The 26,718-nt window shown below is 40.8% G+C and overlaps 3 protein-coding genes across 3 annotated transcripts in view; 2 read left to right on the top strand and 1 right to left on the bottom strand.

Annotated features, from left to right (window-relative positions):
• The window catches only part of LOC145456660 (flavin-containing monooxygenase 3-like), a 266,805-nt gene that overhangs the window by 24,899 nt on the left and 215,188 nt on the right, over nt 1-26,718 (top strand). The window lies entirely within an intron of this gene.
• On the top strand, nt 392-5,426 carry LOC145456680 (MMS19 nucleotide excision repair protein homolog). The gene is made up of 5 exons (XM_080334782.1): nt 392-3,664; nt 3,732-3,940; nt 4,010-4,217; nt 4,861-5,067; nt 5,176-5,426. The coding sequence occupies exons 1-5, from the start codon at nt 1,349-1,351 to the stop codon at nt 5,341-5,343; spliced, it is 3,108 nt and encodes a 1,035-aa protein (XP_080190908.1). The 5' UTR covers nt 392-1,348; the 3' UTR covers nt 5,344-5,426.
• On the bottom strand, nt 5,422-23,818 carry LOC145456681 (rhophilin-2-like). The gene is made up of 16 exons (XM_080334783.1): nt 23,627-23,818; nt 23,297-23,412; nt 21,812-21,940; nt 21,125-21,203; nt 20,506-20,708; nt 19,222-19,388; nt 15,748-15,935; nt 14,694-14,850; nt 13,565-13,687; nt 13,039-13,133; nt 12,678-12,783; nt 11,146-11,222; nt 10,942-11,082; nt 9,891-10,109; nt 8,355-8,656; nt 5,422-7,184 (listed from the first exon to the last, which is right to left on the bottom strand). The coding sequence occupies exons 1-16, from the start codon at nt 23,669-23,671 to the stop codon at nt 7,007-7,009; spliced, it is 2,325 nt and encodes a 774-aa protein (XP_080190909.1). The 5' UTR covers nt 23,672-23,818; the 3' UTR covers nt 5,422-7,006.

The raw sequence follows: 26,718 nt of genomic DNA, 5'->3' as shown, positions 1-26,718 counted from the left end.
ATAAAGCGTTCATCTTTTATGTCGACAATATGGTAGTTTTTTTTAAATCTAAGGTTGGACGACGTGGACGGGGGACGCGTGCCATTTTTGATATGGAGTTGAATAAATCATTGAATTTTAGGGCAGTGACTGCAATAGAACTATATTGAATGGCTGAAGTGAATAGTTGACTTGGAGCTAATTCCGATATTTGCTTTCGATTATTTCAATTTCGGTTATTACGCGGGTCTGTGCAAGTGTGTACTGTGCATTGCAGTGTGCAGAGCTGCAGTGCCGGTCGTTCAGGACCAATGATATATATCATTGTTCATGACCGAGCGTTCATACCTCAGTGCTCGTGCATTGCATAATCGCTGTAGCGAAAACGTAGATCCAGCGTAATGCGAGAAGCAGGTGGCTTAGGTAGTTCTGCTGGTCGATAGAATTATTGCTGATATGCATTTTAAATATTTGAATGCGTGAGCGATGAGCGACTCAGAATATAAAGAATTTTGCTGCAACGTTGGTATGATTGTTCACCTACTTTAAATTGATGACAGCCGTCTGTATTCTGTAAATGATCGTTCTGAACTGACCAGTTCGAATTATGTTTCTGTCTGGATAAAATTTGGAGAAAGGCAGCGGTGTACGTGAACTTGCTTTGAATATATCATTTTAGAGTTGGACACCGCAACGTGCGCTTGTGGATCTACCGTACGACGCACGTCATTCAAATCGATCAAAACATCCAACTTCAAAAGCTCAATTAGTGCTAATTTACTTTGCGTCGTCTATTTTTCGAGTTGAATTTGTGAAATTATTTTGGCATAACGACCTCAAAGGAACACCCACCCCGCTAGCTATTTAGATGACAACTTGAACTTGACTCAAAACAAATTCCATTGTTCGGAATCAGACTACACCAGCCCCATGAGACGCAGCAAAATAATTTGAAAATATAACATGACAACTCCAGGTTTTTTAGACGGCCCATGGTGTTGAAATTGAGAGACAAGTAATGACATGGAATTGAGGCATTTTTCTCGGAAAAGCAATAGTTATTCTGTAGACATTCACATCTTGAAATCAATTTTATAAAATGAGCCATGGCCGGGACAGATGAGAACTTTCAAGACCGGATCTTTGATGATTGTGGCTCAATGGAAAGCAAATGTCCTCGCTCGCATCCTGTTGACAAAGTAATGTACGGTAGCTCGGTGTGACAGTCTGCTTTAAATCTGCTATATAGCCCATAATAAATTTGATGCCGTTTTTTATAATGCTCCTTACGAATGCTTTCTACCTGTTGTAATCAATGCAACAGGGGTAACGATCTTATTATTACAATAGCTTTCTCTTCAATTTATATATGGATTCCTTGGACGGATATTTTGAACTGGATGAATCCAGCGCCGTGAAAATCGCCAAAAATGTGGCTTCATCTATATATTCCGGAAAACACACTATACTGCAACTAATGGAAAAGGTGCACGGGCAACTGACCGACAAGGACTCCGAAAAACGCTTGAAATCTCTGCAACTCATCGCAAAAGTTTTATCATACTTGAAGGAGTCCTGTTTGACACCTAATCAGTGCTCGGTGTTGATTGAATTTCTCTGCTGTAAATTAGAGGATCATTTTTCTCTCCACCCTCCTACGTTGAATGCCTTGCTCATTCTGAGCAGCAGGACTGATTTGGAAGAGGCTATCGTGGAAAAACTATCGCGTACGATATTCAAAGAAGTTCACACGCAGTCGTACATGCAGTCTGAACGTTTCGCCGTTTTTGAGATCCTAACCAATCTAGTTGATGGTTACTTTAACGTACTAAAGAAGCATGGCGATGATTTTGTTTACGGCACTATAACCGCAGTGGACGGGGAGCAAGATCCCAGAAATCTATTGAAAGTCTTTGATCTGATGCATTCCGTCATCAAGGGCGGATTTAACGTGACGAAATTTGCGGAAGAATTTTTCGACGTTGTCGGCTGTTACTTTCCGATAGATTTCGAACCTCCGAGCAATCTCACAGGAAATAAAACTGTCGTAACTAATGCTCAATTAGTAACGGGTCTACGTAAGGTTTTGACCTCATCTCCTGTATTCGCTCCGTATTTCTTTCCTCTTATGATTGAAAAAATCGAATCGGATGTATCTGCCGCGAAAATCGATGCACTCGAGACTCTACGTGCGTCTTTGAAGGTACATTCGGCCGTTACGTTAAACCCATACCTTAAATCCATATGGTTGTGCCTGCATAGAGAGGCAGTCGAGGGTGTGTCCAAAGACAATGAAGAATTAACGCTGGATTTAATAAAGGATATAGTCTTCACGATTTCAAAATCTTCGCGTTCTCGCCACGACAAAACAGTAGAAAACTTCCTTCGTGACATGATGCAGATATGCTTGCCGTGCATCACCAAAAACTTGTCAGAGAAGAAGGTGTGGTCTTCTGGCAGACTTTTGATATCGGCCGCGGAAGCGTCTCACTTTTCGTGTGGCAAAATAGTGTCGTCTCTTATGCCGGTGTTATTGAAGCTTTTGGACAATAGCCAAGTTATGATCGCTGAAAAAAGACTGGCCATGGAACTAATTGTGTGCTGTCTGAAGGCGATTTCCATGCATAATTTTGACGAGGATGTGAGTTCCCATCCTATTGCTGAAACAAAGCAAACTATCCTTGAGCTCTTTTGCAAGAGTACATCGTCTAAAGAATTTCTTCATTTACGGACTGTAGCTTTGGCTGGTATTGCCGCGTTGTGCAATCTTGGTATGATAATATCACCAGAGGATCAAGTTACCGTCGCGTACACTTTGGTGTCTTGTCTTCAGTACGAAACTGACAACATGATTTTCAAGGACCTGTTTATTACGATGGGTTTTATGTCCTCAAAATGGCCCGATATTGTCCTCTCTCATGTCATGCCTGTTTTGAAAGAAATTGTATCGAAAATCCATGACTGTAAGGAAATAGCTGCCAAACGATACTTGGATGCTTTATGCTCAGTGTCAGTCAACTTGGAAGTATCGACTGTGTCTTGTGACCTCTTATTGAACAACATCACAGAGAAAATTATTGATGAAAAAACAGCATCCCCTGTGTTGCTGTGCCTTGACGGTATCTGTACTGTAGTGAAACAAAATTCGGAGAACAGTGAATGTGTGAGTTGTTTTTTCGACGCACTCGTACTACCGCTGGTAACATACTGTGTGAAATTGTCTTTGCTGTCAAACCTACCTCAGCAATGCTGCATGACGTGTAACGATATGGATCCGTCGACGAAAGAATGCATAACGTGGCCTATCATGGAAAAAGTATGTGAAATTATTAGGACCGTCTCGCAAAAAACAGCATCAAAGGACCGCAGCGATAGGATTTGCGAAATATTGTCAAGCGGACTTGTTAATTCTGACTTGGAAAAGCTTGGTGTATCAGGCGCCGTCGGTGTGTCGTTTGATCCGTTCCATAATACCATCTTGCCCTTACAAACTAGACTGGTCACCCTGCTAATGTCAACTCTTCCTGTCCTGGCCCATGACTGGGAAGATCCAACTTTATCGATTTTGATGAAAAATATGATTACATTAGCTTTGGAATCGAGTGATCAACATACTTATGTATCAGCGTCAAAGTGTGTCGCGGGTTTGTTGAACAAAAAACCGAATGAAGATCTGCTGAGTCGGGTATGTATGATCTGATCTGTTGGTGAATTGTGTGCATTGAGCTGGTGTTTTTTTCATCGTATTGCAGATCTATGAAGAGGGATCAAAATGCGTTTTATCGTCGGATATCGATGTTGAGAAACGGACGGCTGCAATTTGTCTGATCGTGTGGATTTTGAAGGCGTTGGTGCTTCGATGTCACGCATACTCTATGAAGTATTGTGAGGTTTTGTTTCAACTTTTCGATGACGAAAGATTGGGGAAGATGGCTGCCGATAGTTTTGACATTATTTACAGGTAATAAATGCAGATTTTAGTTGGTTTGGTTGCTTGCGTGTAAAACGAAATGCGATTGTAAAATTTCAGGACAACCGCTGAAATCCTCAATGAATCTTGCCACTCCCGCATCAGATTGATGCACAAGCAATGGTTTTTTCAACTAGTACTGCCGCGTCTGAAGGAAGGCTTTCAGATCATGACGAATCATGATATGGACATTGATGACAATTGTCAAAACAAGAAAGCCAACTACTTGACAGCTCTTTCGCACTTGCTGCGTCATTTACCCCAGCAGGTTTGATCAGTATTATCTATCACCAATAGGCAATAGCATTACCTATTACTAGGGTTGGAGGTAATGATTCAAATACTCTGATCCGAAACAATCATTCAAAATATAAACCAATGGTTCTCAACCGTGGGTCCGTGGACCGGTGTCACGTGGCAACCTTCCTGTCAGCCCGTCAAATATTTTGAAACTGTATAATGTCACTTCGAAAAGAAAGAAGTTAGACTGCCGTCCATTTAATAGAGAAAAAAATTAAATGATTTGGAAATTTGTAGCTTGTTTTTCTGCATTGTTTTATAATATAGAGTTGATGGTTTACTCGGCATAAGTCACAATGCTGCAAGTGTCGTACGATATTGCTTAAAAGATGCCTACAAGAAACCCCCTTCAACACGACAGTTTTATGTCAAACCTTCCATGGCGCACAAGGCCGGAAATAGCGCCACTCAAAATGCAGTATTGATATTATTAATAATACGTGAAAGCTAGAAAGACTTCTTAAACAAAATTTGTTGATTTTCGACTTTGAACTTCTTCTTTATTCAGTACTTATCAAACCTTACTTTTTCTACCATCAAACCTTACTTTTTCTACCTGCATCTCCACTAACTGCGATTGCAGTCAAAATTCATCATCTCGTATTCTGCAGGTGCTTCACCAGCATTTGTCAAGTCTACTGCCTTTGCTGGTAAAATCGCTGAGCAGTGAGGAAGGTCCTCTGTTGGTGTCCGTTTTGTCTACCCTCCATAATCTAATGCAAGACGCAGAATCGTCGCTGTTGCCCCACGTGAGCATGCTGATCGAACGGTTCGCGCAGTTGGCCACGTTCGCAGGGGACATGCGCGTCCGAGTTCAGGTAAAGAGATATTCGTAGACTGCTGTTCTGTGCTAATTAGAATTATCTAGGTGTCCAAGTCTGTTTGGGTAGATGTCAAATCTCTAACTTTATGCCGCGACCTTTCAGGCCTTGAAATGCATCGGCGTTATCACAATATTACCGACCGATGTCGTGTTGCCTTACAAAAGAAGAGTGATACGGGAGCTCTCGGCTTGCTTGGACGATAAAAAGAGACTGGTGCGAAAAGAGGCCGTGACAGCGAGGACAGAATGGTGTTTGCTCGGTGACGTCTAAACCTGCTCTTTCGTCTTGCCGTTATTTTTGAGTGTGCCATACCCTAAAATTGTGATATCATGCAATAAATTTCATACATTGGATTTTTGTGTTGTAATAGCATTCAAAACAATTCAGGGAATTTTTTACACAATGGAAGACGAGCGATAAAACACAGAATTTTTTGGCCACGTAGTGTGTACATAAATAAAGTAGCATGTTAGTGTAATATATGCACTACCATACAAATAACCTATCCAATATTTTTATACACAATGAAATGCGAGTGATAAAACAGTTTTGGCCACATAGCGCGCATAATAGATAAAGTAGCGCGTTAGCGTAACATGCATTATTTAATCTCATGAGATACCGGTGTGCCCATGGGTCAAGTCAGTTAAACACCCAGGTTAGAACTGAAAGTTTCCCCACACACAACATGTGATTCGTAAGAACTGTTAATTGGTACAAAAAATGTAAATAAGAACACCAGCTTTTCAAATCAAGTTGTCATGGCTAGCAAAATAGCAATTTGTAAAATGTACACAGCCGGAATTCCCGGTAAGAAACATTACATATTAAAGAGCACGTACAAACGTTTTTGGCAAGGAATATAAAAAAGTCAAGTACGAAGAACGTGATATACACTTGTACTGTGTGTCTCAGAGTGAAAACCTTAACGACCTGTTACTTGTTATTCATGCTGTATTCTCGACGGTAAAAGGGGGAGCAAATAGGAGCGTAACGATTTCATTTTTGCGATTTCAAAGCAGATAGCTTGTACATTCGTGTAGCGAAAAGGATGCAGACGTAATGGACGGTAACAGGAATGGCATTTCGCTAACACTCAATCAGAATTGATAGACGAGTGCACAATTTTCCCCAAGACCTACGGTAGTATCAGAGCGTTATATTCATAATATCCGAAGATATCGGTGTGACATGTTTTCAGCAGTGGTTGGATTGAATTTTTTTACTCAGCCAGTTCTATAACAAGTACCGTATGTTTTCAGCCGGTTCAGTTACAGAAAGTCATCGACAGTCGCCAGCAATGCTAATCGGAACTCATAAAATTTTGTTAGAGCTGGGCAAAATGATTCGAATACTCGAATCTGAATCGAGTGTTAATTCCAGTGATTAGAATAGAGCAGTGAGAGATGATATTTTCGAGTACTGAAATTATACAGTGTTTTTCACTTAGAGTTAATTTATCAACGGAATTACAGTTTCGATACTATTTTACACTGTGGTAGCTCTGAAACCTACATTGGTCCTAATGCAACATACGGACATGTAGTACAGTGCTATGCAGATTGCAGACACATGTTAGAGGAAATAACACATCTGAGAAGTCATGATCAACCCACAACATTGTCACAAAGTGCAATGAAATAGGCGTGGTCAAAAATACCAAATGTTTATTGTGATGTGGAGCTGGAATAATATTGTTTGTGGCCGGGTCGAACTTTCCGCGTCATTCATATTCTTATGATGTCATATTGAGTGGTACTCAGAATCGAATCATTTAGGTACTCTATTTTGCCCACCCCGGAGACAGTCGAACCGGGTGAATCCAACCGATGGCTACCAGTGTTTACCACGTCAGTTGGACGCTGCATATGCTATCAACGAATTACAATACTGCAAACGATGTGCTGAAAATAGAGTTTTGCAAGGCTCGACTTCAGTACAATCCGACATTCATCCCCTTTGTAAATCTTTGACTTTGCGGCCGCGAAGGCGCGGTAAAAGTTTCGCTACGGGCCAAGTGTGTCCTACGAGCCGGCCTGGTCATCGTTGAGCTCATTGGCGACGCATTGGTCATCGCCAGTGGCGAAGTCTCCATAGCTCTCCAGCTGTACCTGTAGAAATTGATAAAACTCATACTACTTGACAAATTTGCTAAACTGTTGGACGGTGGGCAGTAACGAATTATTTCTACGAAGTAGCTCAAGTATAATGTACACTACTTCTATTTCAAGAGACTCTTGGAGGTACAAAACTTCAGTATACATTTGAATACTATATTCATATTGAAATAAGCCCGAATATCATATCCAAGTAATTAGCCTAGCCTTAGCTTAGCCTTATTTGGTAAGCGGTACCTTCACTTCTACTGGAGTTCCAACAATGGCCATTACAAAGGGATCTGAAAAAGAGAACACTCTTGCCTAGCCGCAAAAGATGAAATAGCATTCATTAATACGGAAAATTTGGAAATTTTGCTGCCAATATTGATGGGTTGACTTTAAAAAAGGAAGTCATTTTTCTGACAAAACTCCCGAAAGACCCGTCCCTACGTATAATCAGTTAGAGTTGACCTTTTTCTTGATCGATCTTGCCGACGAAATCCAGAATTCACATCTATTTTCAGTTGGCTTCGTACGGTCGCTTGACTCTCAAAGCTATAAAGGAGGACGAATTGCGAAAAAAGGAGGATATTTGAGCAGCCTCGGAGGACATGTTAGATTTCTTGAAAGAGGAGAACATATGGCAACCCTGCTATTACTTCATGCGGTTCTTTCGACAATTTCATGTCATAGCAATGGAAACTCATCCCAAAACTGATGTCCACTTTTCAAAATCAAAATTGTAAAAGTATAAGTGGAAGCTGTCTAAAAACACAAGCACTTGAGTAAGCAGCGTAAGAAGGCAAACCTACTCGAGCACTCCAAAAAGTAGTAGCACAATTATCGTTGTGAATTTCTACTCAAGAACAAGCAAAAATTTCCAAGGAAGTAAAAAGTAAGTATTTCAGGCCTAGATTTGCCAAAAAACATGGAAACTGTCAAACAAAAGTATTCTAAAAATAGTGCATGGGCATTAGGCGATCTCTTCGCCCAGATTATTTAAAATTCCATGCCGGTGACGTCATATTTGGTGATACGATTGTTGATGTACAATGTTCTTTCCAATTCTCTACTAGTTGCTCACGACTACCCCTGACGAGTGTCTGCCGAAAATATCCGGGTTCATTTCAATATGAATATACTATTCAACTAAAATATATAAACCCAGAACTTAATCAGTACCGTCCGTTGGGCACTTTATCCAGCGACGCCGTCGAAGCGTAAGGGTTCTCTGTAGGCGTAGCAAAGCTAGTAGGCTGCGGCGATTTCCAACGAGACTTCAACCCTTGAAAAAACCCGGAAGAATGGCGCTGCTTGGCGCGGGCCGCCGACAACGATTTCGTGCCGTCGTTACGTTTGAGGCGTCGTTTCACGGGGAGAGTGCTGGTATAGTCGAAGGTGGCAGAGGCGCTGGTCAGGCCGTGGCTGGAGTGGTAGAGATCGGCGGAGATACCGTTGTGTTCTGAGACCATACGGCCCGCGGTCTGAATGAAAGTACGAGAGTAGAAGTCGGCGCTTCCCAACCTTTTTCGACTATCACCCCTACCTAATCAAGATCGACACCAATTTTCGCCCCTCATAATAAGGGAGCCGAAAAAGAGGACATATTAACGGGAGATTTATTCACCTAAACCTGATCGCCGGTGAATTGACTAAAATAGGTCATTTTTTCGAGCGGGTGCTCGGACAACCAGTTTCAGCGACTACTTTGTAGTGAACTTTCGCGTCATATGCAGATAAAGCCGTCTTCACGTGCATTTATTGGCGGTGTTCACTAAACATGTCTCACCGGACGTTCCAAACATTTTCACCCCACCTACCGACCCTTTGGCATTTTTACCCCCTGTTTACCAATATCGCCCACATTGGGAATGACTGGTCCAAGTCACCAGCAGACTTCAACAGAGGCGACCAGTAATGAAGTACTCCTGTTGCAAAGTTTCACCACTTACTCAAGTTAGTTATGATTCTAAACAACTTCTATTTCTCTTTTCAGTCTCCAGGCCAAACTAGATTACTTACTTGGATATCGCTACTACTTATTCAACTTGAGTATCAAACATGACTGCTTTGACAATTTCTAGACTTGGACAAATAGGATAATACTAGTTGTCTAATTGGAGCGAAATGACAGCCCTCTAGCTCTAATCTAACTACTGAAACGTTTTTATGCCCTAATTTAGGGTAACAATATTTTGAGATCCAGAAAAGTGGATAATTTTTACAAATCACGGTAATTTTCAGATCTTTACAGCAAATGCTGTTGTGTTGACTAAAAAAATAGAGGTTGAGTCCGAGTCAGTGTTTTGACTAGAGTCGAGTTAACTTTACTATTATTCTAAGTTACGATAAAATGTCTGTCTTGTAGTCTCGAGTCACATGACATGGTTCTAGTCATGCACAATGACTCGAGTACAAGTCGAGTCAATACAAAAATTGACTCGCGTCGAATAATTTTACGCATTTGACAAAATGACTCGAGTCAAGTCGACTCAGCAAAAAATCACGACTCCAGTCATTGCAACCGTGGTATATTCTCAAATAGAGGTGCGTGCGATATGTCTATCTTAAATTGATAAAATTTAGATTCCTATCTCACCTACTTCAATTCCGACCACTTCAAGTGCAGTTATACCAATTAAAGTCCATCAATCATAAGCCTATCCTCTCACCTATCCAAGCAACGCACTAGGTAATTATTATCAAAGCATTACATACCTTCGGGATTTCAGACGATATCAACGTAATGACTTTAATTGTGATTGCCGGCGCCGAATGATTGTAATTTGAGATCACTCTCTCTAGTATTTGATTCTCTTTCTTCCGATGCAAGTACAATTGCTTGTCGAGCATGTCTGTGAGTTCGTCGCAAGTCTTCCATTTCACGTTAACCCCGTCGACGGCGGTAATCACGTCGCCGTTGTGCAGCCCGCAGTTCTACAAAAAGCCGGATGTTAAAGGGACATAAAATATGCGAACGAGGTAATAAAACGTAGGTGAAAGCAGTGAAACTTACAAGAGATACTTAATTTTACGATTGGAATCTGCTGAAAGGTACTGCAAAAGCAGGTGAACCTATTCTTACAGGAAACACGTTATGCGGCTGCATATCTTCGTGCCATCTAGATTCATACTTCATTGCTACATTTCGACAGGCATACAGCGCTACTGTATTTTAACACAGAATTGGCAAGGAAGTAGTAGTATTTACTTTTGCCTACACTCAAGGTGGTTTGACGATGGATACGCGAAAGATTCGTTGGGTTATTGGGTCAGGATAGTGATTTTTTCCTCTACTCGCTAGCCCAGAGTGCCAAGCTTCTAGTAAGGAAACCCAATGTATACCTTACCAGGTGATAGAGGAAGTTATTTTACCCCTACTTCTGGGGTATATTGCATCTGGGCATATTGTCGATAAAACTCTCAATCGTTGCAATTCAAAAATTTCAACCAATACGTTTTCGGTTGATAAATCGACTGATCAATTTTGCAAACGTGACGTGGAATTTGTTTCAAAATTTAATTTGAAGAGACTCTTGAAGATACAGAATATCAGTATACAATCGAATAATATACTCATATTGAAATAATCGCGAATGTTTTCAGGTGAAACTTGTCAGAAACTAGTAGGGGATTGAAAAATCATTGTAATCACTACTATACCACCAAAGATGACGTCAGCAGCATGAAAATTCGACAAATAAAGCCGAACAGATGAATCAAGTTTGTTCGATGATAGGCATTGATTCCTAATCACCGACACACTCACCCTTAATCGTTGCGACACATTTGTGACTTTGACGGGTGCGTCACCGGAGAGAGTGAACCCCCACGCCTCGACGCCATGGGTGATGTCGATGGGACGCGGGGCAGTAAACTTCTGTCGAGCCGAAAACATAGACAAAGGTCCCTGAAAGAATACCAGGAAAATTTAGCAGCGAATCACAGCGGGTCAGGTGAGACAGCGACGTACCAAACTGTGAAATATGTCTTTGACTTTCACCGATGTCAACACGGGGGCTTTTGCTTCCGCCTCTATGTTCGCAGCAGCTGAATTTATAAAATAATATTTGAATCCACTCTTACATCATCTATAGCCCGACCGCTATCGTATCTTTGAACCAATAACCCACATAAATCCAGCCATGGCATTTAGCTCAAGGCACATTTCCAAAACTTCGGGGCACTTATTAGAACAGATCTACAGCCATTGCTATGCTTGGGCACGAAATAAACTAAAACGGCGGCATCCTGAACCCTTGTAAGCTATAAGAAATGTACCAATATTTCCAGTCTGGCAGTCACAGATTATACTTCTGTCTCCATACTACAATGATGTGATGTTCTGAAAATTGCAGTTATTTTTTACTTCCAATGGCCATGTTGACTCGATTTTACAGGCTGCAATCATGCCACCCGTTCTTTAGGACCGTTAGCTGATGCCCATTACTCGAGCTATGCTTGTAGATGATATCGGTAAATGTTAGTCCAGAGTGCAAGACGCCAGATGCTAGCAACAGAGTACATCAATAAACCCATGACCACAGTGTGTACTCAATTTTATTGCATCTAAGATTGCAGAATTCAGAACGTAGCCTATTCAAGGCATTGTAGTCGATTATACCGATTCAATGATGCGGAAAGTATTGGTTGAAAATTGTCAATTACTGGACTTCTTAGGATTTCGTGTGAAACTGAAACGTACACGCTTCACAGATAATCATTTTCCAGAAAATTCTTCATTCCCATTCTATGTGTCATCATCAAGTTCTTATATACACACAAAATCAAACTGAACAATGCTTGACCTTCCTTCGAGCAACACATACACATACCAACCTGCCTCTACAAACATAACGAAGGCCTAGGAATTTTTTTATTATTACAACTTAAATAGAATGTTCTTGTCCGAAGCTGTTGTAATATACACCTATGTAAATACGAGCCTATGCTTCAACGCGTTCAGATGTAAATAGAATGAATATATACACTCCCAAGCTACAAGACGATTTATCTAACAGCACCCCCCCGCCCATGTGAAAATGTAAATACCGATCATGAAATGTCGGTGGCAGTGTTACAAAAAGGTATTGTCACTTCACATGTAAATGAACTGTATTTCTTTTAATTTGGTGATATTTTATTAGGACATCTTCCACTGTTTTAATTGCGTGTTATCATGATATCATCCAACACTAGTTGCTGACATATACTTCTAGAAGAGTCATTTGTGCCAAAGTAACTTGATTACAAATGAACTAACCCACAGCCGGACTACTTTTTAAAATGATTTGGCATCGTTTTTTATCATTTGTAGAATTTGTGATAAATTTAATATGGCGTGGGAAACATAAGCTTGCACAAAAACGGTTTACATCATGAATTTTGTTCTAATTCCGTTATCTGTGACCAAAGCTAGCATCAGTTATTGCAAGTCACTTTCATAACATGCTGCTGCCGGAAATTCCGAACAAGAGCTAAACATCGCAAAACAGCCACACCTACCGACTATATCGGGAACCTCCAAGATATCGAATAAATCCGTATCTTGCGATTCAGAGAGGGAAATCTTTTGGTCCAGCGATCTCATATGTGCCTCGTTCAAAAAGGTCTGAAGAAAAATAAGATTATTACAATCAAATGACCACGTGCGGGACATTTTACGAAAAAGAAACAATCAAACATGGTGGCAGCTGGCGTTATTTACATTTTACAAAACGATACAAAATTATAAATAAACGTGAATGATAAGAATCGCAAGTCTGATTCAGATCATATTAAACGTAGCCAAATCTGTGACCCCAGGCTAGATTGTATAGCAAAAGGAGAAATAGCAACGATATCATGAATAATTAGCCTCGCAAACCTGCAACGTCGAGACTTTCTGTAGCGCTTTGCTCATTTTTAACAAGCTCTTTGCTTTTTCGTGATGAAATATCGCTTGAGAAAGATGCGCTCGACCTGTCGGTGAATAAATTGCGGTTAGATTTACGAGGACATGTATTTCATTGGCGTATGTCTTCAAATCAATGTTCAATCTGAACAATGTCAAATTTCAGAGCCAATTAATTTGGTCCCAATGCGCATCAAATAATAATATCTCGATAAATTTTGCTAACACTAAATTCACTCATGACATTCGATAGTATCAAACGTCAACTCTACGAGTGGGATATTAATCACACATCTAACTGAAACTACAAAGAGAAAACAGACACACTTTAAATAGCATTATAAGTAGCTGGCTTCTACAATTTGTTGTGATAAGCTCACTGGAAGCCTCTTATCGGAGGAAGTAGTTTTTAAAGTCAAATGTTGTTCATTCTACTTTACTAAACCTGGACCTATTACATCATCGGAAGTTCATATGAGACTATTTCAAGAATCATTACCGAGTCTCCGTCTGTCTTCTCGTCTTTTGACAACATCTTGCGGTGTCGGTATGTCCTGCAACGCCTCCGTCTTCAAATAGAACGATTCCAACAGCTTCGAAATTTCATCGACCTCAGCAATATCTGTCGTTAGAATGAGTGTCGACATCTTACCGTGCGTCGGATTGCGATCGGTACATTAAAAACAACCCATTCAGTAACGGAAAATACGAGTGATAATGAGAAACGATATTTTATCAACAAATTCTAATCAACGGGTGCGGGGGCCTACGATAACTTAGTTACTAAATTATCTTAGGCCCCTCGGCGTGCTATGAAAATTTATGTTCGAAACAGTCGCCATATTTTCAATCAACCATTCCAGCTAAAAAACACTGAAATCCATGCGGCCTACAAAAGATAGCGAATTCAATGAGTGGTAGAGTGACAATAGAAATTAGTCTAGGTTAGGGCATGAGATATCAAATTACAAAACTTCCCTATTCAATGCTTGCTAGAACCCGATTGGTCTTTGCCAATTGCCACCCTAGCCTATGGATCCCCTACCGGTACACTGATTGGAAATGATTTGTGCATCCGATAAAAATCTGTATTAGTAGGAAATTTAATCCGAGGTCAGGCGAGTGTGGAAATTCATGCCGTTTCATGATCCACATTCATCATTTTGCATTACTACGTGACACTCGGAAATAAATTAAAAGTTAATCCCTTTGCAGAACGACCAACAGGGCAGTGAAACAACTGCAGAGCAGTCACAAAATATTTGAGATAAACAGTAATCACGAAGCTAAAATAGTCAACCACGATAACACCACGACACCAACCAGACAAAAAATTCACATGTTCAAATTATTTGGAGTGGACACAGGGTGATAGACGCATTCAAACACTGACCTATGCCATCTTTTCATACAAACATTGAGTCACACAATGAGACATATCTGGGTGAATTGTTGTGTTTTGCACCTGTGACAATGATGAGTGATGAGTCATGCAACATGTTAGCGATTGGGCTATCAAGGCTCATAAAAGCCTATTCGCATTTCAGATTTTTAGTAGGTGGTCGAAACATGATTGTAGATTTCATCTTACAGGAATGAGAATTAACGATTTGTAGAAAGTAGCTCACCAGCTTGATGCAGTAGACCGACCGCAGTGTAATAATGAGCGAGAGCTTTAAAATGATGACACTTCACATCAGCTATGCTAATCCATGACGCTGGCACCGTGTCACAGACAGGAGGCACGGTCATCGCAGTGTGAACCAGTTGATACCTTTCAGACACCTGTCAAACAAGGGATGTTAAAGTCGCGTCACTAAAGAGGCAGGTACGTCACGACAACATCAACTTTAGGTGGGTGGGTGGAAATCGTAAGACTGCAGCGCATCGAAACAAAAATGTTCCAAAGTATTAACGGCACCATTTCTTATCACAAGGCGTGACCCTTGTGGAGAAGTACCAAACATTAATGCAAAGAGATAGAAATACAAAAATATTTGTTAATTTGTGATACATGATTTATGATCGTTTGATGCAGCAGCGTTACTGCTTTACTGCTAATATATTGATATTGAAATATACCCAAATATTTTCAGCTAACACTCTTAAGGGGCAATAGTCAGTAACTAGTAGAGAATTCGAGAGAAAAATGTATATCAACTAACGTATCACCAAATATGACATCACTGGCAGGTAAATTCGAATAATCGAGTCGAACAGATAGATTTGGGTATATTCCAATATAAATATACAGTATTTTCCAATTGTATATTGAAGATCTGTTCCTCTAAAAGTCTCTTCAAATCTATTCATATATAATCAAAAGAAACAAACAAACTCATCACAATGACACGAAAGAAACAAGTAGCAACTAAATCCGAACGTAATTAGACATATCAAGTAACACGCTGTGAACCTGAATGACCACCATATGTTTAATACACAAAGGAGTGCAAAGCTGCACTAATAGATTGTAAGTAACAGACAACAATTATCCAAGAGAAAGTCAGGATACCAGCACAATGAGCACATTCACTGATAGGCATATTCAAGAAGAACAATGGACTTATATATTCCGACAAAGGAAGGATAAAAGGATATTGTCAGTATAAAATCGATAACAATAGATTCATGATACCACTCAAGTCACTTAACAGTGTCTGTTCACATTCAAACTCCTACCATTGACGCCTCCTGCGCTACAGTGATACATTTTCCCAGTTCCATCTCAAAACCGGACAGGGTGTGTTTTTCGAATACACATTCTTGCGCTTGGGCTAGCATGAGCTTCGTCATTACAGTGAGAAATCCGTGGCTCAAGTCGGCGCATGGGGAATGGCTGAAGTTCTGACATAAGTAACTGAAAGTGCCTGTGATAATCAATAATAGTAATCAATAAAGCGCTCCAAGAAAACACTTTCATAAACAATGGATTGATGAATAAGTAGCCTCGTGAGTACATGCAATCTCAGCATGCCTTAAATTTAGAATCATGATTGCTACTATGTGCAATATATTCAAAATACCACGTTGTCCATGTTTCATGTGATCAAATCGTCTAACACCACATATCTGGTAACATGTATAGTTGTATACAGTTTTCAAATCATTTTGTTCCATCATTACCAACCCTATATGACCCTATACTACATTGGTTCTGGACATAATGCATCAATACAATAGTAGTAGCCCATGGTTAGGATAGGAAATTGGTGCTATGCTAATGAAATATGGAATCTCATGATTTGACACATTTAAAAAAACTACAATGGCCCGGTTATTGTTCATACCTTAAATTTATTCAGTTCGACAAATCCTATAGTATATCATGATCTCGGAAACTACAAGATTTCAATGACTATTTCGGCAGTTCTTAGGTTCTTAGCCAGGTTCACTGAGCCAGTCTCAGGGTTGCACATAGGAGAAGGACACACAACTGACTCATACAGCATAAGTCACACTGAGAATATATTCATAATAATCTTCTTGTTTTGTATGAAAATCATGTTTTGGTGGTTGCGTTCTTTTAACACTGTTGTTTATGTACAGTTCTACATGTGCACCAATATTCTATTGTAATGTATTAGATATGTTATGTGTCAGCAAAATTTAGGGTGCGCCAGGGTTAGTAGAGGTTAAGAACCACTATATATATATATATCGGCTTTCAATTAAATAAAAGGGCGAAAGAAAACAGGAAACAAAGGAACATCAAGATATCAGTTTTGGGCCCTTATCAAGCGTCTCCAGCGTGGGCGGTCGTGGGCGTCTTCGAGCGATAGCCCGCGTTGCGCTAGCTCGGTCTCTATTGTTGAGCACCATGTGGTTCTATTCCAGCCACCTCTGCGCCATGGCTCTGTCGGAATGTGGTTGATGATGGCGGCTGCTTCTCTATGAAGCCGAAACGCAGGACAACATTTGACGGTATGCGCCAACGCAAGACACGGCTGGATTATATCTGCTGCAAAGCTCCCGCACGGCGCCACTTCACGAACTGCCGAACGGTGCGCATGCTAACGATGAGGAGTGACCATCGAATGGTGTTGACCACGCTTCGTGAAAGCCTCCCGTTCGTCCCGAAGCGTACACCGAACGAGCCCCTACCAAATTGGCTTGATCTCAAGGACGCAAACAAGATGAAAGACTTTACCATGCACACAGTCGACGCCCTCGAGATCCAAAATACTATACCGACCGCCTTTGCGCCACTTGTGGCAGCAGTCAAGAACGCAGCCCGTGAAACGCTCGGTGAGGCACAAAGCAAGTCACGGCCAAAATTAGCCTGGGAGTCCGACCCAGCGGTGCTCACTGCACGCCAGAACCTCAAGACTCTCAGACGTGCCGCGTACACCTCTGGAACACTGGACGCACATAGCGATGCTAACGAGGCCGCTCTGCACTTGACTAACGTTTACAACGCTGCTCGCAAGGAACGAGTCGAAGCTATTGCTCTTTCCGTGGAAAACGAGTTGGAAGCAGGCCGGTCAAGAGCAGCCTGGAAAGCCATCGGTGAACTAGTTGGCTCCAAGAGGACCCGCGTGAAGGCCTGTACGCAAGACCTCGCATCCCACTTCGAGACCCTCTTATCTACACCTTCACCGGACATCGATGTGCTCGTTGCACCGCCTTCATTAGCAGCAATTCCTCTCGCGATCAATACAAACCTGATCACGCTAGCTGAGCTCAGGATAGCCATGCGTGATGTACCAAAATTCAAGGCCACCGGTACGGACGGCATCCCAACGGCTGCGTACACCTCGGGCGTTGCACCTTTTCTCCTCGACGTCATGAACGGTGTCCTCGAAGGCGGCCCGGTGCCGCCCGAGTGGCTCGAGAGCGAAATCGTGCCTATCTACAAGAAAGGCGCTGCGAGTGACCCAGCGAATTACAGAGGCATCTCCCTCATGCAGACCGCGGCCAAGCTGTTCGACCGAGTACTGCTCCTTCGCATACGTGAGCAAGTATCTACCAAGCTCCTGAATGTCCAGAATGGATTTCGACCATCCCGCGGTACAACAGAGCATATCCTGGCACTGCGCACAATCATTGACACCTGCCGCTCACACAAAAAGAATGTTGTGGCTGTCTTTGTTGACTTTGCGAAAGCCTTCGACTCGGTCTCGCGCCCAGCCATGGCGAAGATCCTCAGATTCTATGGAATTCCTGAGGCGATAAGGTACGCCATTATGGCCCTCTACATTGACACACGAGCGCGAGTCCGAACAGACGACGGTCCAAGCGGAGATTTTACCACTTCGGCTGGCGTGCTTCAAGGTGACACCTTGGCACCATTCTTGTTCGTGATAATGCTTGACTTCGTGCTACGAACGGCCTTCCCGGACAACTCGGACTTCTTTGAATGGCGGCCACGGCAAGGAACGCGTACGACTCGCGAGGCCATCCACGTAGGTATTCTTGCTTACGCGGACGACCTCGCCTTGCTTGCCCCGAATACCGCGTCAGCACAGCGCCTCATGAACCAACTAGAGCACAGCGCCTCATGAACCAACTAGAGGCCACCGCCGCTCGTATTGGCCTCCAGATCAATGCCAAGAAGACTGAGGTTCTGGCCATACCAGCTCTGCCGGAGAACGCGACACCAATTCAACTGGGAGAAGTCAGGCTCAAGAATGTCAAGAGTTTTATATACCTCGGTATTGACGTCGCGGACTCTGGAAAAGCACTGAAGGCGAGGCGAGCAAAGGCCTGGGGCGCGGCAAGACGGCTACATTGCCTCTTCCACTCAAGTGCCTCACCCCAACTCAAGACCCGCATTTTCCGTGCCACTGTCGAGCAGGTTCTTCTTTACGGAATAGAAGCACTCACGCTGACAGAAAAGCTGGCTAAGACACTCAACGCCAACTACGATGCACTCCTCCGCTACGCACTCGGCATCCACCACCCGGAGCACATATGCACCAATGCTCTGCGCAGACTCACAAAAACAGTCCCATGCCGTTTGCTGGCTGCTGAACGACGCTTACGCTTAATCGGTCATCTAGTGCGGCATCAAGACGATCAACCAGCAGCCGCCATCATCATAAGAACCACTGACCTATTCCACTAATGGCGTATGGCGATTTATGAAAACGGCATACTGTGTCGTGGATACTCTTCGACATTCCAGGATCCATACAATTAAATAGGTCTACATACCGGCGGCGTTTTCGTAAGCTGCGATTGCTTCGTTGATTCCCGTCCTTTTCCCTCTGTCTGCCCTGGTCCCGATTTGAGAATGCAACGCGCCTAAATTGAACAACACGCTTGCTTTTTCCAAAGAGATAGACTTCTGCATCGACGGGATCCCGGTAACGGAATCATACCTGGAAAGCGAAAGAAAACTGATCAGTGCCGCAGAATCGAAATACCAACGAGTCAACGATCATATTTTAATGGTGTGAGAATCACAAAGAAAATTCTCGACCACAAAATTGTAATTGGCATTCGTGAATCAGTTAAATGCCGTCATTGTACCTTTTTTAGACATAAATTCTTGGATGTTTCAATTATCCGCCGGGAACATATTATTTTCAGTTAAAAACTGCCCTGAAACTTGTGACATTCCTTTTAATAACACTTGTTCGTGAGAAAGTTAGGTTACACGGATAATCTAAACGAAAAGTGTGTCGCTTGACACTTTAAACACAAGTTACAGTTATTGACATAAAGACGGACATAACATAAACATATCCAACAATGTAATCAATTACCTTCAAGAAGTTAAAATGATAGTGTCCAGTGTCTAAAATATATAGCCTATCTATGACGGACTGCAATAAAGATTAATTGTCTGTAATTTTTCAAGAAAGATAGACATGAATTTAAATAGATATTGATATAGCATAGAGGCTTAAGCCTTGAAGAGCCTTTGAAATATGTTAAGCCCAAACTGAAACCTAACCAGGTCAAAGACTCGTTGGATTTTTTTAGTACCAAGGACACTGAAGTGCTACTCAAAATCCTTGAAATACCAATACAGCGCACTGAGCGCAGGGCCACAAGAGCTGGAGAGCCAATACATAGTCTTTATGTCTGTTCTGAGATCGAGCGAAATCATGCAGTTGAAACCCTTTTGTGCCTTAAGACATATTATAATTTTATTGCTGCCCGTATAACTAAGACATGAAAGGCTATTATCCACTCAGTTCAAAGGGAACATACCATTTTCACAGGAATTTACGATGCACCAGATTTGCAATAACTCTGAATGTACAAAACCCTTTCAATCCGGACCCAATGCTGATGACACTAATAAATGAATTACCAGAACAAAATTTTAAAGCTTGTCGACAATTTCAAAACACATGCACTGCATATGAAGAAAATATCTAACTCAGTTCATGTTAGAGTTTGAATGTGACACAAGTATCCATAGTATGGTAACCAGTCCATCTCATATATTCAATTAACACATTTTCTATCAGGTGATTTGATACTAACCAATGAAAGTGAATGTTGAGTTGACGGTCTGGAGGAAAAAATCTGTAGTCCACAAAATACAGCTGTCCATAATATTCCAAAAGCAACTTGATACCGTCTTCATTTCTAGCGGGAGTTCTGATCGAAGTCCGTAAATCAATCAGGTCGGCAATTTCATCTTCGAAATTGTCAGGCTCTTCACTGTAATGTTCCAGTATAAAATCCTGACGTAACAGAGTAACAGAATTACAATTAGTCGTTGTGCGTTGATACGCCATGAGTTACAACAGTTTGGAAATTGGAAATGATACGTTTTGGATCTGATGACAATGAATATTGTTCATTTTTCTGGTTCTGTTACTAGAAAGTAAGGAATGCAATCCCGTAGAGGGGAGTAGGTGACAAATAGTAATGTTAATGATCAACTGTGGCCATTATTCACTATAAAAAACAACTATTTTAACACTAAAAAAGCAATCATAGGAAGCAATTCATAGGTAATATTTCCTGACTGGAGTGGTAAATATCAATCAGATATCCATGGTAGACAACCCAAATGGACTTCATATGATACTAGTGTAAAGGAACAAAAATTCCGAACAATGTAAGATGATAATTCCAGTTGACTAAAGCAACTTACTTTTAGAGGTTGTGTAAAATCCAAGTCTTTTGTTTCTTTTAAACCGAGTGAGACCATAGCCATGCTTTGAGTCTTTGTGCTAAAGGTATTAGAAACTGGTGAATGCGGGATATACCTTCTAATGTCATTAGTTAATGATTTAATTTAACCAGTGATGGTATGACAGAAAAAGTGATCAGAGACCGCATAACATCATAGTGGTGACAGTTGACATATACCCAGTGTGTGAATATAAGTAAATATGTGCGTCATTGTTTTAAATAAATAAATATTTGTCGAGTGATTCGTGTTCAAGAATGTAACTGTTTCACATAAACTTTGCTATCGCTTTCACACAAGATATCAACCAAGAAACCTACGATATTAAGTAATGACAAAAAAATCTGTGAAAATATATGTTAAAGGTATACAACCTCATCCATGACAGATGATTTCAACACATATTAATTTGAACTCCACTTCTATATGATATGTGAAAAAATAGGTATAGGAAGCAACAATGTTTTTAATCACGCCACGGAATGTAATTCCAACGGTTAATCATAACGAAGCCTATCCTCGGGCAATAATTGAGGGCCGTTACAAGGAGTCAGCAAAATCCCATTGATTTTCGAGGAAGTCGGTAGCCATCTTGATTAAGCTCAAACATTCGATGCAGATTTGTAAGTACGGTAGTAAGTACGATACCTTTCATTCTGGTATGGCGTAATCTGACTGTTCATCACACTGAGCTCTTCCTTCAGAAGTTGAAGATTGGAATTGAAAAAACTCAATTCCAATGCGACGGTCTCCTTCACTTTGACATTGTTAGTAGCACTGAAATAAAAAATTTAAAATCCAAGAAAATAGATTCTAAGATAAGTTGATTGAATATTGACTAATTACTTCAAACTGAAAATCGAGAATCTGTATACTATAACCTATTTATATCAATAATAAGTGTCTGATGACATTGTCGGCATGTAGTCCATGTATTTATAACTCAATAATTGGCAATATCGGCCTTCATCTGCACTACAGTACTAATTTTAAACATTAGGTGCCCACTATTACCCAAATGTTGGGTTATTTTCTGGTGGGATGAAGCAATGAATTGATATTTAATTGAGCTAGGTGGGCTAACGGATATTATGGCGCTTCTTCGATATACGCCCCAGATCGAAACAGTGTTTCACATGTAACCAGCAAGTGTTTCCCATGAACACGATCAAATTTTAAAAACGTCAAAATAAATTGTTTTTTGCCTGTGGAGAGACGGATATTAGGGTTGGATGTGGTCAAAGTTGGGGTTAGGGATATCAGGGTTGGGAGTAGGTGGATATTAGGGTTGTGTTAGGGTTTTCCGGGATTAGAGCTGGGGAAGGGGGGTATGAGGGTTGGAGGTGGGTTAGGGTCAAAGTTGGTGTTAGGGTATCCCAAGTTTAGGCTTGGGGACATTATGGTCGGGAGAGAGTGGAATATCGTGTCCCGCACTCAAAACCTATTCTCGGGTTACCCTAACCCTAACACAGCTCTAACCCCAACCCAGCTCTAACCCTAACTCTAAACCCATCCCCTAATAGCCCCTCTCCTCCAACCCTAATATCCCCATTTCCTAACCCTAACCCTAAACCCATCCCCTAACCCTAATATCCCCCTCTCCTCCAACCCTAATATCCCCATTTCCTAACCCTAACACAGCTTCAACCCTAACCCAGCTATAACCCTAACCATAACTCTAAACCCATCCCCTAACCCTAATATCCCCCTCTCCTCCAACCATAATATCCCCCTTTCACAACAAAGGCAAAAAACAATTTATTTTGACGTTTATAAATTTTATTGTGTTCGTGTGAAACATTTGTTGGTTTCATTGGGAGCACTGTTTCGATCTGGGGCGTATATCGAAGAAGCGCCGATATTATTCTATTATATCATATCATAAATCATTGTGGCTAAAGACTATTGGACTTGTGATATGACGTTCATCAAGTCGGTCTATAAGATGAAAGCGAATAAAAACATGAACATAAAATAAACAGGCGGCAATGGTTCTAAGGATTAATAGGCCAGCACTTTCTGTATTTATTACCAATTAGATAGACTATTGATAAGAATATCACAAACCAAAATGCACAAATTAGTAATCATAGTACATGTTTTGCTCATATGGTCAATATTCATTTTCCTTACTTGAATAAATTTTCGGCGCCCGCACGCAGTCGCATTTGCTTGTTCAACTGCTGATTTAGTATGGACCTCTTTGACTGCATTTTACTCCTTTTCGTTGTAAACATAGGATTGCTGCCCTGCAAAATCAAAAAATTACTTGCAGTCAATGTCAGATTATCATCTATATAGATATTGGTTTCATCTAAATAAAGACCAATCAGCAGAGTTTTACAGTGTCCCTTCACATGACAAAACAGGGAATGGAGTTATTGACGGATCTTGCCCAGAGTTATTACAAATAACATAATTACTGATCAGTGATCACTATATAAGATTTTTAGTTGAAATTACCTTTCGAACTGCACTCGATGAAGAACGCTTCAGCACCTCCATCATAACTTTTGAAATTACGACACGCACTGAAAGCAGTGAAGAGAAACTGGCACGGCGACGAACTAACCACGAGTCGGCGTTACTGTATGACAACAATTCCAAGTGCAGTTAGAAGTTGACTGATGACGTATGACGAGAGCAGACGTTATTTATACAGGCACGAAAATACGAAGCACAAAAAAATGCTTTGATTGTTGGAGCATAGTGTTCTCTTAGAACACTATGGTTGGAGTATTTTCATTTGCTGTCGGCGCTAGAGAGTTGTCTTAGAATATAGATAACTAACCTAACTAACGTAGGTTAGTTATCTATAATCAAAATTACTTTCAGTAGGGCCTAGAATTGATCGCGAACCCAGTAGGGGTGAGTGTGTTGTGAGGAAGGGTGAAAGACGCGAATGGTCTGTTCGAATTTTCGACTTGGATATGACTATAGATAACTAACCTATGTAACCTCCGTAGGTTAATTATCTATAATATGACAACGCCTGTGGTTTTCACCACGTCACAACTCACAATCGATGTTCCTCGCACGTCACGGGGATAGAAGGTTTTGAGTGGCCCGCGAGATAATTTTTTAAATTAGTTACATTATGAAAAATGAACATAGCCCAGGTAATTTATTGTGAACCAAAAATTTGATTAGCCCGACTGTGAAATTAGGGATGTTGATGACAAAATTATCAGTTCCAACGGGTCTGTTCCAAATCGTCAGATTCCTGAGGTGTCCATCGAAGACGCGAATAAGTCACTTGTCCGCCAGTATTCGTGGACTCTGTGGCAGGAACTGCTTGTATGCACGTGAAGATAAAGTGACGATATTATAAACGTTTTCGAGGTTGCGTTGCAACAAAATTTTCCCCAACGCTCATTTATTTAGAATGGGATGTTCAGATACTTCGTTCTGTAATCACTGCAATATTCCCGAAACCGTCGACCATTTTCTCCTCAGCTGTTCATGGTATGATTTTCAGTGTTCCTTTCTCATCGAATCCGGTCATAATCGTAACATTTCATTCACCTCTTAGTCCTGCCAGAACAATATAATAACCCCTATTTGTGATATCTTATGATAGATTTCTTCAATTTTGACCCGTATAGTAAAAGCTATGTTCCGAAATAACTTATAGAATACCAGAAGGTAATTACGGTCCGTGGCGCACCAGTCCCTCATGGGAGATCAGCGCCACTACTAATATTTACAGTAATATTCCAATAATACCGCTACCTAATCGGGCACGCTCATATCGGACCACTAAAAAGGTCATCAAAAGGTCACATTCAAGTGGCCCGCGCAATGGTTCATAAATTGCATGTGGCCATTTGGCCGAAAAAGGTTAGCCACCCCTGGCATAGAGGCTATATTTGTCTTTCGGTTATCAAATCACCCTATTCAGTAAAATTGTTCCACACAAATTCAAAGGCCGTAAGCAATATCCTTTTAATCGTATTGTGGAGCACAGCGAGTTAGAAATGATGAGCTCTCTCCTTCCATACATACAATGTTAATTGTTTGTATATGATGTTCCGAGGATTTCATTATATCGTTAGGTTTCTATAATTAACCTATATATGAAGTATACAGCAGAGATCATTATAAAGAATATTTTCCGCTTCAAATTGATATTATACTTTTATTGCGCTATGGAGAATCCACGAGGTTATATAATTGAGGCCGTGACGACAGTACCCTGCATCTCTCATTATTATCTTTCCATATATTTGATGATTCTTGTTACGATTACTATTAGAGGCTGCACCTAGCAGTGGCAAATCGCCTTTTCAGGCCTGGTGCGCCGCAACATGAATTGGTCATATTTTATTTGATTTTCTAAGGCTTGCGTACGACTCTCACATTTGCGCTCATTCACTCTTCCATCTGAATCTGGGTTTTTTCTGCCGACACACAGCTTGGCTCACTTTATAACAGAGGTGTTCACGACACCGCAGTTGCGGAGAGGTCGGCGATGAGGACCACACAATAGATAGGGTTGTATTTAAAACGAAACGTGTTTTAAACAGTGTGTCTTAAATAAATGCATTAGAAACAATGTTTTATTTTTCTTCAAATGTTTGTTTTATTATGCCATAATTGTGTAAATACTTTCGAAAAAACATGTAGTTTGAGCGTGCGAACGATTTGCAACCAATGTAGTCGATTTTTACGATGTGGCGTGGCCGGAACCCTCGAAATCGTCGTCGGATCACCAGTTATCGCATGTAGATATGGATCATTGGTACGGAATGGGTGTTCTGATGATGAAGACTGCCAACCGTAAAAACGCTGCATAACGATGTAGTCTTGGCACAGGGATATATATATATCCCTGTCCTGGCGAAAGATATTTTTGGTCTGTTTATGGCAGTGGTCGGAATCCTTTTTCGTCGAAGGAGCCAAAGTTACCCTATATTTTCAATTGTCAATGCCAAACTACGGTGACGTCACAATTAGGAATTCATGACGTCATGACTAAAAAAACACAAAAAAAATCAATAAAAAAATTGTTTTAAAAAAGGGTCATGTTTGTTTTGAATTGTTTATTGTTTTAAATGCAACCCTAACCGCAGATAGAGGATTGCCGGAAGTTCAAACGCTCTTTCATTTGTGTCGTGACTAGGGTTGCATTTAAAAGAAAAATCAATTTAAAATAAACATGTTCAAAACAAGGCCCTAATTTAAAACATGTTTTTTTATTGTTTTTTGTTTTGTTTTAAAAGCAATGACGCCACTAATATTCAATTGTGACGGCATATTGGATTGACATTGACAATTGAAAATATGGGGCAAATATAGCTCCTTTGAGGAGATATCTGTATTATTAATGTTGAACAGACTATTTTGCGGGTTCCAACCATCGATCGATTTCCGACCAATCGATATACGTCGGCTATCGGGTGGTAATCGTCCGTAGGATCAACAACATGTTTTTTGGAAAGTATTCACACAATTATGGCATAATTTTACAACTTAAAAAAAGCACAATTTAGTTTTTTTTTGAAAAAGGCCTTTATTTAAAAGTCTTTTAAAACACCGTTTGTTTTAAATGCAAC

This window comes from Botryllus schlosseri, chromosome 15 (assembly GCF_051294905.1).
Source record: "Botryllus schlosseri isolate E-star chromosome 15, Bs_hap1, whole genome shotgun sequence".
Classification (NCBI taxonomy): domain Eukaryota; kingdom Metazoa; phylum Chordata; class Ascidiacea; order Stolidobranchia; family Styelidae; genus Botryllus; species Botryllus schlosseri.
Note: the sequence above shows the minus strand (reverse complement) of the source record. Positions and strands in the feature narration are given on the sequence as shown.